We start from the raw sequence: 18,915 nt of genomic DNA on the forward strand, positions 1-18,915 counted from the left end.
TTTAACAAACGCTCATGCGGCACAACCCGCGATGCTAGAGAGCAGGGTGCGTGTATCGACACTGTGTCCACGGAGTGTGTCTTTAACAAACGCCCATGCGGCACAACCCGCGATGCTAGAGAGCAGGGTGCGTGTCTCGACACTGTGTCCACGGAGTGTGTCTTTAACAAACGCTCATGCAGCACAACCCGCGATGCTAGAGAGCAGGGTGCGTGTATCGACACTGTGTCCACGGAGTGTGTCTTTAACAAACGCTCATGCGGCACAACCCGCGATGCTAGAGAGCAGGGTGCGTGTCTCGACACTGTGTCCACGGAGTGTGCCTTTAACAAACGCTCATGCGGCACAACCCGCGATGCTAGAGAGCAGGGTGCGTGTCTCGACACTGTGTCCACGGAGTGTGCCTTTAACAAACGCCCATGCAGCACAACCCGCTTTTAGCTAGTTTTCAACCGTGGGAACCGTTTTTAAAGGCGCCCGTCATTTTTCGATTTCGGGTTTCTGGAAAGTAACGGTTTTACAGGAGTGTTGTGTTGCTTGCAAATGCCATTGTGACAAAGTCTTTCAACAGGTTTTTGTTAGAAAATGCGTTTACGAGACTGGGCTTTAGTAATCAATAGCAAAGACATAGAATGCCAGTCACGTAGGAGTGTTTGGTATTTCTCATGAGCAGTATATTATTGATTACAAGCAAATTACAGACATGTGTTGGAGAATGATTTAAGGTGCGTTTTCTAGACGAGGTTACTACTGCCTCAGTAATAGCCTACATGTACTGTAGCAACAAATGTGTGTGTGTGGGTTTTCTTCTGAGAATAAAGTATTGATTCCAAGTAATTTGTTGCAGCTAACATCAAATTGGCCTGTTTCATTCATATTCAACTCTTTTTCCTTCGCTGTGACAATATTAGAAGATAAAGGGAGGTGGTTTCTATTTCTGGATGCTATTTACGACTGAGATAAATTGTTCTGCCCACAACAAGCATGCCAAAGGGAAACATTTCCTTTGACCATAAAGAACGACATTGCAGGCTAAGTCTACAAGACTGCGATTATCGTTTACTCGTGGTAATGGCATGAGATGAACCCTTCTATGTTGGCTTCTTCCTCAAAAGGAGAGATCACAGGAAAGGAAATTTGGATCACAAACTCACAAACGGTGTTGTGTGTTTATGCACGGTATGAACTATTTCCGGACGGGAATGAAAAAAGAGATCTTAGGAAAACTATACAGAAGTGACAAACAAACAGAAAAAGAAGAAGCAGAATAAGAGATGACATATCAAGGAGAAAAAAACACGGGAATAAGCTCAACAACAACAACAACAACAACAACAAAGAAACACACCGGGAATAAGCTCAACAACAACAACAAAGAAACACACCGGGAATAAGCTCAACAACAACAACAAAGAAACACACCGGGAATAAGCTCAACAACAACAACAACAACAACAACAACAACAACAAAGAAACACACCGGGAATAAGCTCAACAACAACAACAACAACAACAACAACAACAACAACAACAAAGAAACACACCGGGAATAAGCTCAACAACAACAACAAAGAAACGCACCGGGAAAACAAACAAAAGAAAAACCTATCTGGATCGAGGACAGCAACTGCAACATTAACAAAAACAAAAACAACAACAACAACAACGACAACTGCAGCAAACCCGACCACAACAACAACACCGACAGTACTTCACGTACAGTAAACCACGTTGCAAAGTGCAGTAGCTTGTAATCTTAGCGATCCAAAGAACCAAAATGATGGATGTTCACGATCCATTGGATGATGTGTTCTTGCCCTCACAGAATACACAGTCTCACACTATAATGAAGACATGTAGACTACCACAGCCGGTAAGTACAATTCAGGCCCAACTCCTGAAACGTCAAGATCATAAGATAATTGCATATCTCATTTCTTGAAGTTGTGAGAAAACGAGAATTTGAAAAAAACTCAAGGCACGGTATTTAGGCAACTCTACTCTAAGACAGCAGAACTATGCTGGGTTTTTTTCTCATGTGACTTAATTCTGCTTCCCTGTTTGACAGGAAGTGTTAGAGAGCAATATACTGGACTCTCTACTGCAAATGGTCCAGAACAACTGTCACCTACTCTATGACACATGTCACCTACTCTATGACATATGTCACCTACTCTATGACACATGTCGTATGTATTTAGAGCGCTTACTTCCCTTTTTTGATCAGATCTCCAAGTAGCGCTCTGCCTCGTGTGTTTGATTCTCTCTGCTGCAAAACTAGGAGAGTTATGCAACTATTTTATGATCGTGGCGTCATTTTTACCTGTGTTGTTGTGGTCATGTGATTGTGCAAACTGTTATCCAACAGGAGTCCCTCCTGGCTCGCAAGTTCTGCCCTGTGGGAAAAGTTCTTCAAGGCGTTCACGTCGTCATCCTCGGTGATGAGAGAAAACCACTTCCGGTCGGGTGTTCAGGGGAGGTAAGTCGGGTAATTGTGGATTTGATGCGTGAGCTATGAAAATGGCCGCCTGTTTATTGAGCTCAAGTGCACGAGCTCTATGCTAGAACTATGAAAATGGCCGCCTGTTCATTGAGTTCAAGTGCACGAGCTCTATGCTAGAACTATGAAAATGGCCGCCTGTTTATTGAGCTCAAGTGCACGAGCTCTATGCTAGAACTATGAAAATGGCCGCCTGTTCATTGATGCACAAGTGCACGAGCTCTTTGCTAGAACTATGAAAATGGCCGCCTGTTCATTGATGCACAAGTGCACGAGCTCTTTGCTAGAACTATGAAAATGGCCGCCTGTTCATTGAGCTCAAGTGCACGAGCTATTTGCTAGAGGTATGAGAGTGTCCGCCTGTACATTCAATGTTTCTTGGTGCCAGGAGACGTATCCCACGTGCACGCGCTAACTATATGTCTGTGTTCAAAGCGCTTTGGGGAAGGGCCTAGAATATGGACCTTATTTTTTCACGAAGAAGTTTGTATTTGTGCTTTGTACGTGTTCTCTTTTCAGTTAACCGGTTGGCATAATTAGAGTGAATTTGATTTGATAGACATTCAGATGAAATTATAAAAAAAATACTGAAAAAAACATATAATGCTCTTAAAACTGTTAAGATAACCCCCAAAATCGTTATGACCAACACTCTCTTATTGCGTCAGCCGTTGACACGTGACGGCTTATCCCCTCAAGATTGAGCAATCTTGGGAGCACACGCAAACACCCAACTCATTCACTCACCACACACCCAAGAAAGATTACAAGTGGAGATAGACGTCACTATGTATAAAAGACTAAAGGAACCACATGTAACTTATAAGCTTTATATAATAAACACAAATTTATACACATAACATCCACACATTTAACGCGTACACCATACAAATACTACAACATTGACAACACATGAATTCACATGAAATTATTCTGGAATCCAGTCCTAAGCACCCCCCCTGGTTCTATAGTCTGTTCGTATCCGGCGCTCAATAATGTTGCATCACCCAATCACACGAACACAGACACATACTTTAACAGCGACAGGGTACTTAGCTTTTTAGGGATACACAATGCCCACCAAGGCCTCCTTGTCCTTCCCTCCTCAGAATGCCGCAGCTGTTCTGATTCTGACCCACTAGAAAGGTCCCCGACTGCCTAAGCTCGTCGTCCCCAGCTCCATCCTACTGAGCTGGCCTCCAGATTCCTAGACATGTAGAGCTGACCAAACCCCTTCCTCTTGCCGTCTTCTGGTGGTCCCGCGTACACTCTGTGTGGAACTTTCTGGTCGGAGTGACCCATGTCGCCACGTCGCCCAGGTGTCGTGTAGCCTGTCGTCGCTCTTCATGCGTCACCGTGAACCGCAGTCACCTTCCGACAGCGTTCCCACTGTCCAGTCTTAACGCCTTCACGTAATCATACGTCCCTCCTCCGTTCTCTCCGGCCAACTGCATATAATAAAACAGCACGTTAATACTGAACAACACCATCCCTAGCTACCTGGCGTGTATCGATGGTTGTGTTAGTGCTCATCGGTAATGCAACCTCTTAGCGCATAATGCCGATGGACATCAAGATCGAATATTACACCAGGCAACCAATATGGAAAAGGATAATTATTTAATGCATTAGCTATAAAACGGGGCTTTACAATATATATTTATAGTTCGCTTCAACCTATAAACTTATTGTCTTTATCATGACCAATACGCCATGTGATATGTTACAAATAACTGGACAAACGTACACTAAATGTTAGATTGTGGTATCCAACTTAACATTACATTACATGACCACGATTGCATGTCGCAACACGCATATCCCTTCACAGGTATGATACATCCCCGCATATTATTACACACTATAATATGAAGATATAACACAACATGATCAATACTATAAGTATACTAAAGTTGTCGGGATGTCGGCCGCCATCTTGAATAATATGTGATTTTTCCATGTGAACGAATATTTAATAATTATATGCAAATAATTACACACATATTATTCCACTGTATGTTCACTATATATCACTTCCAGACATGCGTTGATATATATATCCCGAGGCACTCTATACGAATATGTTGTAATGGACCGGTCGATGTCATCCTTATCTTTCCCGTGCACATTCCCACGGATATAACATGTCTCACATTCACCGTGTCCCACAATATTACAACTATACCAACGTAAGCACAAACAAAACAAACATTAGACAACGACATCTACCCAGCCACAGCAATACGAAAACAATAGTTCACCCGCCAAGTAAATAACACAAGCTCAACTTACAACCGCCGGTTGATGCGAGCACTCGCGCCGCCAATACGTCTGCGACCGTACCGTTGTCTCTCATATGTTTTTGGAATCAGCAAATGATGGAGAATAAGATAAACGTAAATTTGGATCGTTTTATAAATTTTTTTTTTTTTTTACAATTTTCAGATTTTTAATGACCAAAGTCATAAAGTAATTTTTAAGCCACCAAGCTGAAATGCAATACCGAACCCCGGGCTTCGTCGAAGATTACTTGACCAAAATGTCAACCAATTTGGTTGAAAAATGAGGGCGTGACAGTGCCGCCTCAACTTTCACGAAAAGCCGGATATGACGTCATCAAAGACATTTATCAAAAAAATGAAAAAAACGTTCGGGGATTTCATACCCAGGAACTCTCATGTCAAATTTCATAAAGATCGGTCCAGTAGTTTAGTCTGAATCGCTCTACACACACACACACACACACACACACACACACGCACAGACAGACAGACAGACAGACACACATACACCATACCCTCGTTTCAATTCCCCCTCGATGTTAAAATATTTAGTCAAAACTTGACTAAATATAAAAAGATGTGTTCTTGTTAATAAACAAATTAATTCCCACCGGTTTTTTGTTCTGTTTGTCTACATGTAGATATTCGTCGGAGGGCCGACGTTGGCCCGTGGCTACATCAACCGCCCTGAACAGCAGGCTCAGAGGTTCATCCCCAGGCCTGAAGGCGTGCCGGAAGCGTGCGGTGACCGACTATACCGGACCGGAGACTGCGGATACATGCTGTCCGACGGATCTCTGGAGATCCACGGTCGTGTGGATACCATGGTGAAGATCCGTGGATACTCCATCGAGGTTCAGGTTGGTATGCTTTGACTCTTTCTGTCTCTATCTGCACTTCTCCATTTTGAAGATCCGTGGATTGGAAGTCTTGAAGAAGTCGACTTCAGGCTCAATCAAGGGCCGCTTTGACGTTCCACATTGTCACAATCCCGATGTTATGGTCGTGACGTGTTGTACCCGTGTACGTGCCCATCTCTCGTCACAAGCGTACCCTTCCGATATCTTTCAGGTCGTGGAGTCAGCCCTGCTGCTACCACCGATGGTGTCGGCCGCCGTGGAATAAGCTACTGCAATGGGATATTTTGCGAAAAAATTGAAACATTTAGACTACAAAAGCCTTGAATTAATTGGGCAAAGTGGACTCCGCGGAGTCTACTTCACGAAGCTGCACGTAGCATTGGCACTTAATTTTCGATAAGAAGAAGTTGCGAAGTCTTCAAGAAGTCGACTTCGGGCTGAATTAAGGAACGCCATAACGTTCCAAATTCAACACACAAAAATGTTGGGTAAGACTTTGACGAACGGGACATTTAACCCTTCCGGTGTCTAACCCTAACCCCTTTTTAAGACCAGATGAACCACACTTTTCCATCCATTGTTTAATTGTTTGGACAATACATTATAAGATGTCTTATGTCTTGTCTTTCAGGCCGTGGAGTCAGCCCTGCTGTTGCTGCCGATGGTGTCGGCCGCCGTGGTGATAGTGTGCGGGGAGGAGGGGGAGGACAAGTTCCTGGTGTCCTACATCGTCAAGGAAGGCCAGACCAGCAAGAAAGAGATCCGCGGCGAGCTCAAGAGACGTCTCCCCTTCTACATGATCCCTTCCTACTTCGTCTTCCTCGACAGGTAAGACACAGGGCTGGGCCTAGTGTAGAGAGGGAGGGGCACAATGAGGCAGGAGGTACAGGGGCTAGCCAGTCTGAGGCGTTGCCCCCCCCCCCCCCCCCAAGATGCTTTTAAAATTTAGCATTTGAAAGGGATATTTTGGGTCCCTCATTTAGAACAAAAAGTACATTTGCCGAGTTAGAGGGTGGGGGCATCCGGAAACAAGACCCCCCCCCCCTTAGATCTAGCCTTGGGACAGGACCATCATTTTGGTGTAAAAAGCACAGACAGAAATCCGTGGCTAGCCCAAATGACCACTTCCCTTTCACATGATCCCTTCCTACTTCGTTTTTCTCAACTGAATTAAGACAGGATGACTATTTTGGTGTGAAAGGCAAGAAATGTCGTCAGGGATACGGTTAATGGTGACAGACAGGCAAAATGGACATCTGTAGCGAACTCAAGATCAAGAGACGTCTCCCCTCTACATGATTCCTTCCTACTTCGTCTTCAAAACAGGATGACTATTTTGGCGTGAAAGGCAAGAAATGTCGTCACGGATAAGGTAAAAGTGATGATGGAAAGATAGACAAGTAAAAAGGAGATCCGTGGGTTGAGATGAATGACAATCTTGACATTTCTTTTCTCCAAATTCTGAACTGTTTAAACCATATTCCTCCCATTTGACCATGGTCTATCTTTCTCTCTGCTCCTTCAGTATTCCTGTGGTGGCCACGTCAGGGAAGCTGGACAAGAAGGCATTACCTCCCTTTGACCGCAGTCAGACAGAGGAAGTGGACGCCGAGGGGAGGCCGACCACAGAGATGGAGAAACAAGTGGCTCACATCTGGGCAGAGGTACTTCGTGTTCAGGAGGTCGACATCCACGAGAGCTTCTTCGACATGGGAGGGTGAGTTGACGTTAAGATTGTGCCTTTAACTTGCACATTATATTGTGCCTTTAACTTGCACATTATAGTGTGCACGCCTTTAACTTGCACATTATATTGTGCCTTTAACTTGCAGATTATATTGTGCCTTTAACTTGCAGATTATATTGTGCCTTTAACTTGCAGATTATATTGTGCCTTTAACTTGCAGATTACATTGTGCCTTTAACTTGCACATTATATTGTGCCTTTAACTTGCAGATTACATTGTGCCTTTAACTTGCAGATTACATTGTGCCTTTAACTTGCAGATTATATTGTGCCTTTAACTTGCAGATTATATTGTGCCTTTAACTTGCACATTATATTGTGGCTTTAACTTGCAGATTATATTATGCCTTAAAGTTGCAGATTATATATGACGGAGGCATCAGGATAGAACTTCAGCCTACTTAAGAGAAATAGTGGCAGATGGCTCAAAGCTTTGCAGGATTTTTTATTTTTTTTTACAAAACAACTCCTATCTGAATCATAATCCTGAAAAACTGAAACCTGCACGCCTATTTGACAACGGAACGCGTACATAGGTTCAGCGCATTGCACCGTGTTCGAACTACGTACGTAGCCTTGATCTCACCGAAACACTGACATTCTGCCAAGTGTGTTTTTTTCTTTTGGAATAATTGCCAAATATCTTCTTTAAATCGTTAATGTCATGGCACACGCGTCAGAGGCCGACAGTCGATACACGTTCGCATGACAAAAATAATGCACTGTGTTAAGGGAGAATGCGTCATGGCAAACTGCAAACATGCTAAACAAAATCGAAGCGGAAAACTAGGGCAAGATTCTATCATCCAAAATCAATTACATCTTCGAAAAACAACTAAAGTTGAGAGAGAGAGAGAGAGAGAGAGAGAGAGAGAGAGAGAGAGAGAGAGAGAGAGAGAGAGAGAGAGAGAGAGAGAGAGAGAGAGAGAGAGAGACAGAGACAGAGACAGAGAGAGACATAGACAGAGCCAGAGAGACAGAGACAGAGAGAGGGAAGGGAGAGAGATGGAGAGAGAGAGAGAGAGAGAGAGAGAGAGAGAGAGAGCTAACTTACCTTAAAGTTTGAGACAAAATGTGCTTACTTTATTGTATACGGTGAAGAAGAAGAAGGAGAAGAAGAAAAGGCACAAAATGGATATTGTTTCTTTTGGCATATTCGTATAATCATTATATAGGCATAGATAAAAATGTCCATCAAATACCCGTGTGACTTGGAATAAAGGCCGCGAAAGGTGAATGCTCGCCTAACAGGCTTGAGGTTTGCTGGTCGATGTGAATGCGTTATATCAGTATTGTGTGTAAAAAATGTTTGTTTGTCTGTCTGTCTGTAAAAAAAATTCCATTTCACACGGCAGAAATTAATATGTAAAGCGCGGAGAGCACAGTTAATTGTGGTTCGCGCTATATAAGCTCACCATAATAATAATAATAATTATATTATTATTCGTTCGTCGAGTTGGTACTGTTTATAAAGGAATCAAACTAACTGTGTTGGTGAGTATGAGGAAAAAGTCGAAGGTGGCGATGTGGATGATGATAATTATGATGTGAAATTGATTAATTGACTGACTGATGGATTCATGATGACTTTGTGATTGGTTAACTGATTGATATTGATGATGATGATGATGATGGTGATGATGATGATGATGATGATGATGATGATGATCACACACACACACACACACACACACACACACACACACACACACACAAACACACACACACACACACACATACCTCCTCCCCCCACACATACAACACCTCCAACACACACCCCTACTAGCAATCCTTCCTTTACAACATGTTCACATGTGTCCTTTTCCAGACACTCTCTGCTCGCCACAGAGCTTCAGCGTCGGGTGAAAGAGAAGTTCGGCGTCAACATGCCGGTGAAGGAACTGTTCACCTACCCAACCGTGTCGCTGCTGTCGCACTACATCGAGGCGGCCCAGGACAACGGCAAGGCCAAGACAAACGTCGCTCCGCAGCGTCCCGACCTCGACCTCAGCGTGGAGGTTGACAAGCATGACCAGGCCGTGTTGGAGTGAGTCGGTTTGTTTTGTTGGGGGGGGGGGGGGTGAGGGATGGGGGTGGGGGGCGATTGTGTGCGTGTGGAGTTGGGGTTTGGTTTGGGGTCTGGTTTTGTGTGTGTGTGTGTGTGTGTGTGTGTGAGGGGGGGTTAAGTGTTTGTGAGGGGGGGTTAAGTGTTTGTTTGTGTGTGTGTGTGTGTGTGTGTGTGTGTGTGTGTGTGTGTGTGTGTGTGTGTGTGTGTGTGTGTGTGTGTGTGTGTCAGTGTGTGTGTGTGTGTGTGTGTGTGTGTGAACACAACACTGCCGAATCTTATAACTCTGTTGACTGCTCGGGTGAGTCAATAAAGAGATGAGATCAGAATGTTCGTGTCAGAAGCCTGATATTAATTTGGCGAAGTAGACTTCGCGAAGTCAACTTCACCAAGCTCTCTGTACCAAGCTCAGGCGCTGAATTATTTTTAAAAAGACCCTACGAAGTTTTCACGAAGTCAACTTCGGACTCAATTACCCCTTTGCAGCAAATGTTCAAACAGGATTCAATATGCCTTATTTTCAGCCTTGACATTCAACTGAGAGCCTTCTGGAGAACGTTCCTGCACAAGCATCACTTCCGAAAAGGGAGGGTACTCCTGACTGGGGCGACTGGCTTTCTCGGAGCTTTTCTTCTCAAGGAAATGCTGCTAAATTCTAAGGTTTGTACGGCTGTTCGCTTTGCATTCGTGTTTCTTCCCTGGCGTCATAACAACTTGACCTCACAATGTTGGCTTTGAAACTCTTAGACTGAGAGCCTCACAAAAGTTATGGTACAGTCGAACCTGTCTCTAACGAACAACCAAGGGACTGAGCAGAAAGGGTCGTCATAGACAGGTGGTCGCTATGGAAAGGGGAATGATGCAGGAAACAACTCGTCTGGTCTAGATATTTTACGTGTCAGAGAAATGACACGGGGGTGGGACATGGATACAGTCTCCGAGTCTCCACGTAAAGTTAACCCGTGTCCATCCCGGCCCGGATTCGAACCCGTGACCCTTGGATCGCAAGTTAAGTGCTGTACCAACTTTGCTACCGGGCCCTCAGAGCACGATCCGATGGATCGCAAGTTAAGTGCTGTACCAACTTTGCTACTGGGCCCTCAGAGCACGATCCGATGGATCGCAAGTTCAGTGCTGTACCAACTTTGCTACCTGGCCCTCAGAGCCCGATCCGATGGATCGCAAGTTAAGTGCTGTACCAACTTTGCTACCGGGCCCTCAGAGCCCGATCCGATGGATCGCAAGTTAAGTGCTGTACCAACTTTGCTACCGGGCCCTCAGAGCACGATCCGATGGATCGCAAGTTAAGTGCTGTACCAACTTTGCTACCGGGCCCTCAGAGCACGATCCGATGGATCGCAAGTTAAGTGCTGTACCAACTTTGGTTTAAGCGTGTTTTATTCAATTTCTCATCCACACGTTTCAAACAATAACAACATTAAGAACGTTAACAAGCAGATTGCTTTTGGACACGTTAAGTGCTGTACCAACTTTGCTACCGGGCCCTCAGAGCACGATCTGATGCAGGTGTAATTATGCAAACGTGGCCAAAAAGAAGATGTGAACTGCTAACACAGCAAAGGGGCCCGGGTAGCTCAAATTGTAGAGCACTGGACTTGTGATCATAGGGTCGCGGGTTCGAATCCGGGCCGGGACGGTCACGGATCAACTTTATGAGCAGACCCAGAGACAGGAGCCATGTCCCACCCCCGTGTCACCAAAGTGGCACCTATAAACGACCTCGGCCAATTTGCCATAAGTGCAGGTGGCTGGTTACACCTAAACACGTATACACTTGTATATCTCATCTAAAGTCGGGGTAAAACCTGGGAGAATGTCCCTTATGGGTTTGCTGTGAGGGTGTAACACTTGAATTTCTCTCTCTCTCTAACACATCAAACATCTTGTTTACAGTTGCTGGTGTACTGCCTGGTGCGAGAGTTGCCCAACACAGAGCTGCTGGAAAGGATCAAGGCCACACTACGTCAGTATGACATTCTGCCCAAGAACAGTTCAAGGGCGACGGAAGAGCAGACGACCTTGGAGAATCTCTTCAACAAAAGAGTCATTGCTATGAAAGGTTAGTCGCTGTCTCTGTCTCTGACTTTCTCTGTGTTTATCACTCTCGCTCTCTCTCTCGTTGTCTCTCTCTCTCTCTCTTGTTGTCTCTCTCTCTCTCTCTCTCTCTCTCTCTCTCTCTCTCTCACTCTCACCCTTTCAGTCGCCCCCCCTCTCTCTCTCGCTCTTCTCTCTCTCGCCCACTCACTCTCGCTCTCTCTCTCTCTCTCTCTCTCTCTCTCTCTCTCTCTCTCTCACTGTCTCTCTCTCACACTCCCTCTCTCTCTCTCTCACTCTCGCTCTCTCTCTCACTCTCTCTCTCGCCCACTCTCTCTCACTCCCCCTCTTCTCTCTCTCGCCCACTCTCTCTCTCTCTCTCGCCCTCTCTCTCTCTCTCTCGCTCTTCTCTCTCTCTCTCGCTCTTCTCTCTCTCGCCCACTCTCTCGCCCACTCTCTCTCTCTCTCTCTCTCTCTCTCTCTCTCTCTCTCTCTCTCTCTCTCTCTCTCTCTCTCTCTCTCTCTCTCTCTCTCTCTCTCTCTCTCTCTCTCTCCCTCTCTGTGCATGCGTGCGGCCTACGTGAGTGTGTGTTATGTTTAAGGAAAGTTCCATCTTACACCAAATGGCAATGCCAACAGCACGAACAATTGAGCAATAATAAAGGAGCAATAATAAAGGATATGTACCTTGCTATTTTGGCTCTCAAAAAAGAGCTCTAAATGCGTACGGCATGTGCATTAGAGTAAGTGGGAGTTGTGCAAAACCAATCTCCTGGCACCGAAAGCATTGGAATGAACAAGTGACTTTCTGTTTTTGTTGCTTTGTTTGTATTTTTAATTGTTTCGTTGTTTGTTCATTTCTGTCTGAATCTATCTGTATTTCAATTGAGTGCTGCAGCTCTTGTTCATTTCTTTCTGAATCTATCTGTATTTCAATTGGGGTCGGCCCGCTATTGCACGGGTCCGCTATTGCGCGGGTCTGCTATAGGGTTAAGGTTAGGGTTAGACCCGCGCAATAGCGGCCCCGCGCAATAGCGGACCCGCGCAATAGCGGCCCAGCCCCTTTCAATTGAGTGCTGCAGCTCTTGTTCATTTCTTTCTGAATCTACCTGTATTTCAATTGAGTGCTGCAGCTCTTGTTCATTTCTTTCTGAATCTATCTGTATTTCAATTGAGTGCTGCAGCTCTTGTTCTTTGTACGCAGGCAACGTGGCCCTGATGAAGCTCGGAATGAGTGACGATGACTACACGTACCTCAGTACTGACACAGACTTCATCGTGCACGCTGCGGCCAACGTCAACCTCGCCTATCCCTACAGTGTATGTATTGTTTCCCATTTCATCGTGTTGGGGGGTGAGGGGGGGCGGAGAAGGGGAGTGGGGTGTGGGGACGGGCGGACGGGGGAATTTGTGCGTGCTTCACTGAATTGTTTATCAACCTGTATTTTCGTCTTTTTTTCAGGCATTGCATGGGCCAAATGTCCTAGGCACAGAAAATGTCATTCTCTTTGCTTCTACCGGCAAAGTCAAACCCATCCACTACATCAGGTAAGCAACTCGCTTATTGAAGCATATTTATAGACGACTGCCCGTGTGGAACAGGCATGCAGACCCCAGAACAAAGTCATGTCTGCCAGACATGCCCAACTTTTGGCTTTGCGGACCTGAGAAGCAAATTCTGGCCAGAGATGGTGGACCTGAAGGAGAAACTGTGGGGCCCAGCGGAGTCCCTCCGGCGAACTGCAGACTTCATCACATCAACAACCTTGTCAGTTTAGCCGCATGGTGATGGGAAAGGAGAAGAAGAAGAAGAAGAAGAAGAAGAAGAAGAAGAAGAAGAAGAAGAAGAAGAAGAAGAAGAAGAAGAAGAAGAAGAAGAAGCATATTCCTATTTAGCCATTGCTGCCTCAGATGTCATTACATCTCAGTTTTATCGTTTATTTGACTACCAATACTAATGATAATGATAATACAACATTTACATAGCGATTCTCTACAACTCGAAGCGTTACAAAATGGCTGAAGATTATTTAGTACACTCTTTGACTGGAGTTCTTGTACCTTATGTGGGCAAGCGCGTGATTGTAAATGTCCGTATAAAGTAAAATGTGGTGTACCGTTTTGGAGAAAAATAACCGGCGAAACGTTCTTTAGAACACTCTTTGACTGGAATTCATTTACCATATACATGGTACAAAATATAAGAGAGCCCTGAAATGCAGTTGCTAAGCGCAGGGGACAAAACCAACGTCCAAGTTCAAGTTTGTTCGAACATAGCATATTTTTTGTGAAGCACAGTCTACTTCACGAAGTTGGCTGCACTAACTTGAACTTTTTGTCAACTTTGGGCTTAATCAAGGACAGACTTTAGAAGTTAAATTTAGGGGTCATAATGTGCAAAACTTCGTGCAGCGAACTTCTTGAAGGAGTCGTCGCGAAGTCGACTTGGACCACTGAATATCAGGCTTTAAATGCCGGTTTCACTGTATGACACCAGTATGGTTGGCTTTGCAGTACCAACGGTGTGTTCCCTCACGGCCAGAAGGGCTGCGCGGAGGACGCCGACTTGACCGAGCAGTGGACACTACTAACCGATGGCTACTCTCAGTCCAAGTGGGTGGCTGAACAACTCGTGGTCAAGGCTGGACAGAGGGGGCTACCCGTCACTATCTACAGGCTCGGTAAGCTGGAAACATCAAAGCAGCTATGTAGATCATTTGAGGTAGCGTTGGTACTTGAATTTTCGTGTCTATTTTACAACACTTTTGTTCAGAGGCTTGTATGCGGTGTCTTATAACCTGTGCTTTGGCAAATACAAATAAAAAAATAGATATGCAAGGAGAAAAAAAAAACATGACGAAAATTATACTGGATACAACAACAAACCAAAGTAGTGCATGAGCTCTCTTTGCTAGGGTACTGGTAACATAAAAAAAACAGCAAAATACATCCATCCAACACACCATCCAACCAACCCGAAACTGTGGTAGCCACCCCCGCCCCCAACAAAAGTACACAAAAACAAAAAACAAACAAAATAAAAGCAAGAAACAATTAACAAAGACACAAACAAGACTCGCCTCAATACGACACAATGTTTTCCTAACTCAACCATCTATCCATCCATCTACAGGTAACCTGGGAGGGGACCGAACGAACGCTGCATGGAACTCTCAAGACTTCACCCTGCTGCTGCTGGCGGCTTGCGCACGTTACGGGACCGCGCCGGACGTGGACTGGGAGGTGGAGATGACTCCTGTAGACTTCGCTGCCCAGGTGATCGTGCAGCTGGTCCAGAACCCGAACTCCGCCATTGGGAAGACGCTGCACATCATCAACGACAAGCCGCTGCCTGCAAAGTAAGACATACGACGATATCGATTAGTGTGACAAACAAACCAAGACTTCTTTTCTTGACTCGGTCCAGAGGCAAATAGACGCGGGAAGGCGTTTATCTCGTCGGATATTTCAAATGCTGCACGTATATTAAATGGTAGATACTGATGTTTTGCTGTGTATAGTTTGTGCCTTCACGAACAAAGGCTTAGATTATCATGTGAACTTGCTGACATCAATATAACCTTTAAACCTGATATTAATTGGGCGCAGTCGACTTCGCGAGGTCTTCTTTGCGAAGCTCGCTGCATGAAGCTTTGGCACTGAATATCTGATAAAAAGACTTCCCGAAATCTTTGCGAAGTCAACTGTAATGGGCTCAATTGAGGAAGGCCTTCACAGTCAAAAAGACTGATATTCCTCAAAGGAGTTGGAAACATACTCGATTCTGTACATGCAGGCTAATTTTCTTTCAGCTGTGAGACTTTGCACCTACGTAAGATGTGAAACGTTTCGATGTAAGCAAGTGGTTTTCTATAGAATCTTAAAGGCTGACATATAGTCCTATTTAATTAGTTTAATTACTTCCAGGGCTTTTCCCATCGTTGCGGGGATGTAGGCTATAAATTAAGCTTCCTGCAAAGTTTTAGGTTTGAAGTCCTTACCAATTACGAGAAATAATTAATTCTTTGTTGCTATGTTTAGCAACAGTTCTCCAGGACTTGGGCTATTTTTAGACCGTCAACACAGACAGTGCAGCTTCGTCAATCCCCGCGTGAAGGAAATCGCTCACCTTCCACGTGCAAAACGTAGTGATATTGACACGCCAGATTAGCGCGGTAGCGTATTGTGCTAAGCAGGAAAGCGCGCTTTTCTGAATTCTTGTTAACTTCGCAATTTCCGGAAAACATCCACTTTCACTTTGAGACTGATCTGTTTACATTCGACACTGACTGTCAACACCACTTTGCAACTGATACTGAAATAATGTTTTCTGTGTTCGAAAGCTACAGCCAATCGTTATTATATCCCCTTAGGTAGGCTACAGTTTTATAACATTATTGGCACATGTAAACATTATGAATTAATTAATGAATTGAACGCTACGTATATGGCAGCCTTGAAACAGAATGAGGCAGAGTTAAGATATCAAATAACCAAAGGGAAGTAATCGCTCTTTATGCATACGCCATGTGTAATAGAGTAAGCGAGAGTTGTACGGAACCTTTTCTCTTGGCACCTGAGAGAATAAGCATTGAAATGAACAAGCGACTTTCATCCTCAAGTGGTTTTCTGTTGCAGGTGGGTGTTCAAATGGATGAACGCCAACGGGTACTACCTCTCTATGGTTCCCTTTGATGCTTGGAGAAAAAGGTAGTGTGGTGCAAAGTGTGTGTGTGTGTGTGTGTGTGTGTGTGTGTTTGAGTGTGCGTTTGTGTGTGTGTGTGTGTGCCGTGGACGGGTGGGGGGAGTGTCAGTGTGTGTGTGTGTGTGTGTGTGTGTGTGTGTGTGTTTGTGTGTGCGTTTGTGTGTGTGCGTTTGTGTGGGTGGGTGGGGGGAGTGTGTGTGTGTGTGTGTGCTCGCGCTCGCACGTGTGATCGTGTGTGTGTGTGTGTGTATGTGTGTGTGTGTGTGTGTGTGTGTGTGTGTGTGTGTGTGTGTGTGTGTGTGTGTGTGTTAGATAGACGAATCCAGATTAACGAGGTCGATATGAGATGGTTGAATAAGAGGACTTATTTAATATTCATGAATGCACCTGATAAATCTAATACCATTATTTATTGTCTGTGCAGATTACTTGCCCAAATATCAGAAGCACAGAAAAATGGAGATCACGGGTCCAGCAACAACGAACTGGCCAGAATTCTGGAATCTTACATCACGTAAGCATTTAACAACATTTGCGGATCTATGCTTCTCTTGCCTGACGTTTTATTCTCAAAACATAACATCAGCAGGCCGATTAGCCAAGCCTGGCTTTTTCCTTCTGATAAATTGCACACGTAGGAACAGGAGATCTTTCGAGGTCTTTTTTTACACATCGCAATTGGCATGATATATCTCATATCTGACGTATCACTTTTAGTTTACACAGACAAAAGACCTTGCAGTTGCACAGTACTATTAGTCAAGTGAACACCAGTTTTTCACAAAGGGTTTCCTGTCCAGTTTTGGCCCCTCAACTGCCGAAACACCACCATTTGATCGTTTGTACTTTTTCAGTCAATCTGTCTTTTTTTATATTTAGTCAAGTTTTGACTAAATATTTTAACATCGAGGGGGAATCGAAACGAGGGTCGTGGTGTATGTGCGTGTGTCTGTCTGTCTGTCTGTGTGTGTGTGTAGAGCGATTCAGACTAAACTAATGGACCGATCTTTATGAAATTTGACATGAGAGGTCCTGGGTATGAAATCCCCGAACGTTTTTTTCATTTTTTTGATAAATGTCTTTGATGACGTCATATCCGGCTTTTCGTGAAAGTTGAGGCGGCACTGTCACGCCCTCATTTTTCAACCAAATTGGTTGAAATTTTGGTCAAGTAATCTTCGACGAAGCCCGGACTTCGGTATTGCATTTCAGCTTGGTGGCTTAAAAATTAATTAATGACTTTGGTCATTAAAATCTGAAAATTGTAAAAAAAAATAAAAATTTATAAAACGATCCAAATTTTCGTTTATCTTATTCTCCATCATTTTCTGATTCCAAAAACATATAAATATGTTATATTTGGATTAAAAACAAGCTCTGAAAATTAAATATACAAAAACTATTATCAAAATTAAATTGTCGAAATTTAAAAACACTTTCATCTTATTCCTTGTCGGTTCCTGATTCCAAAAACATATAGATATGATATGTTTGGATTATAAACACGCTCAGAAAGTTAAAACAAAGAGAGGTACAGAAAAGCGTGCTATCCTTCTTAGCGCAACTACTACCCCGCTCTTCTTGTCAATTTCACTGCCTTTGCCATGAGCGGTGGACTGACGATGCCACGAGTATACGGTCTTGCTGAAAAATGGCATTGCGTTCAGTTTCATTCTGTGAGTTCGACAGCTACTTGACTAAATATTGTATTTTCGCCTTACGCGACTTGTTTAAATATATCGTCTGCGAGAAAACATCTAATTTACTAATATGTACATGTTTTCACAACCTTCCACATGGAGCAAAAGAATATTCTTCGACTAACTATTCTTTATCCATCCATTATGGAAATTTGACATCCGTAACTGGTATCAGAGCACAATTACGTTCACATTTGTTAATGTTAGGATGATGATCAGTAACAGGCACTTGACGCGAGGTGGGCGGGGCCTGTGTATATGTCACACACATTAGTTGACATTGTAGTAGAATAGAGCTTCCGCAACCCTAACCACGTGACAATCCAATATCATGTGCCTGTCAGTTGTCAGGATATAATATAAATAATTATACTTGGAGGGAAGCGGCCGGGATGGGGCAAATCGCAGTCTAGGAACTGACACAAATAATAAAGGCATCATCTTGGTAGTGCAACACTTTTAATTCTTACATTTAAGCAGATATGTTGTACCTGGTTTTGCCTGTTTCAGTGATGAGCAGTCGTTATCAAGTCTGAGCAGCTTCAAGAACGACAAATTCAAGTCGATTCTGACAGAGCTGAATATGGAGTACCCATACACTGATGCGCGTCTGCTTCAAACTTACTTCAAGAAACTTTCGGCGAGAAATATTTTGCCAAGACAACGCAGGAACACAGGTAAATCGATTTATCAATGTTAAATGTAATAAATACGAAGAAAGTAATCTTCTTTCCGCATACAAACCCAATAAAAACTAAGTATTATTAGACAGAATGTGTCGTCTGCTCCTTGTAATAAGGGGAGTAACTCCTACACTAGTTTAACAAGTTTACAGTTACTTCCCTTCCATAACATTGGCAACATGGCCGCGTCAACATCTGGTACAAAATGCGTTCTCTTTCTCGTGTGCATATACAAAAATAAAGCGCAATCATGAATTTAAATATTCCGCAAATGCATGTCCCTTTTGATTGACGTATGATTCACAATGATAAAAGACT

General features: G+C 44.0%; 1 protein-coding gene across 1 annotated transcript in view; it reads left to right on the forward strand.

Moving 5' to 3' along the window:
* The window catches only part of LOC138968347 (uncharacterized), a 68,522-nt gene that overhangs the window by 25,261 nt on the left and 24,346 nt on the right, over positions 1 to 18,915 (forward strand). Inside the window, exons 8-21 of the mRNA XM_070340902.1 lie at positions 2,369 to 2,479; positions 5,424 to 5,642; positions 6,274 to 6,470; positions 7,168 to 7,359; positions 9,218 to 9,436; positions 9,979 to 10,114; positions 11,369 to 11,534; positions 12,714 to 12,829; positions 12,972 to 13,057; positions 14,024 to 14,190; positions 14,643 to 14,868; positions 16,148 to 16,219; positions 16,639 to 16,728; positions 18,425 to 18,591. Of these exons, the coding sequence (XP_070197003.1) occupies positions 2,369 to 2,479; positions 5,424 to 5,642; positions 6,274 to 6,470; positions 7,168 to 7,359; positions 9,218 to 9,436; positions 9,979 to 10,114; positions 11,369 to 11,534; positions 12,714 to 12,829; positions 12,972 to 13,057; positions 14,024 to 14,190; positions 14,643 to 14,868; positions 16,148 to 16,219; positions 16,639 to 16,728; positions 18,425 to 18,591 (2,164 nt within the window). The remainder of the gene's footprint in view (positions 1 to 2,368; positions 2,480 to 5,423; positions 5,643 to 6,273; positions 6,471 to 7,167; positions 7,360 to 9,217; positions 9,437 to 9,978; positions 10,115 to 11,368; positions 11,535 to 12,713; positions 12,830 to 12,971; positions 13,058 to 14,023; positions 14,191 to 14,642; positions 14,869 to 16,147; positions 16,220 to 16,638; positions 16,729 to 18,424; positions 18,592 to 18,915) is intronic.

Source organism: Littorina saxatilis, linkage group LG6, assembly GCF_037325665.1.
Source record: "Littorina saxatilis isolate snail1 linkage group LG6, US_GU_Lsax_2.0, whole genome shotgun sequence".
Classification (NCBI taxonomy): domain Eukaryota; kingdom Metazoa; phylum Mollusca; class Gastropoda; order Littorinimorpha; family Littorinidae; genus Littorina; species Littorina saxatilis.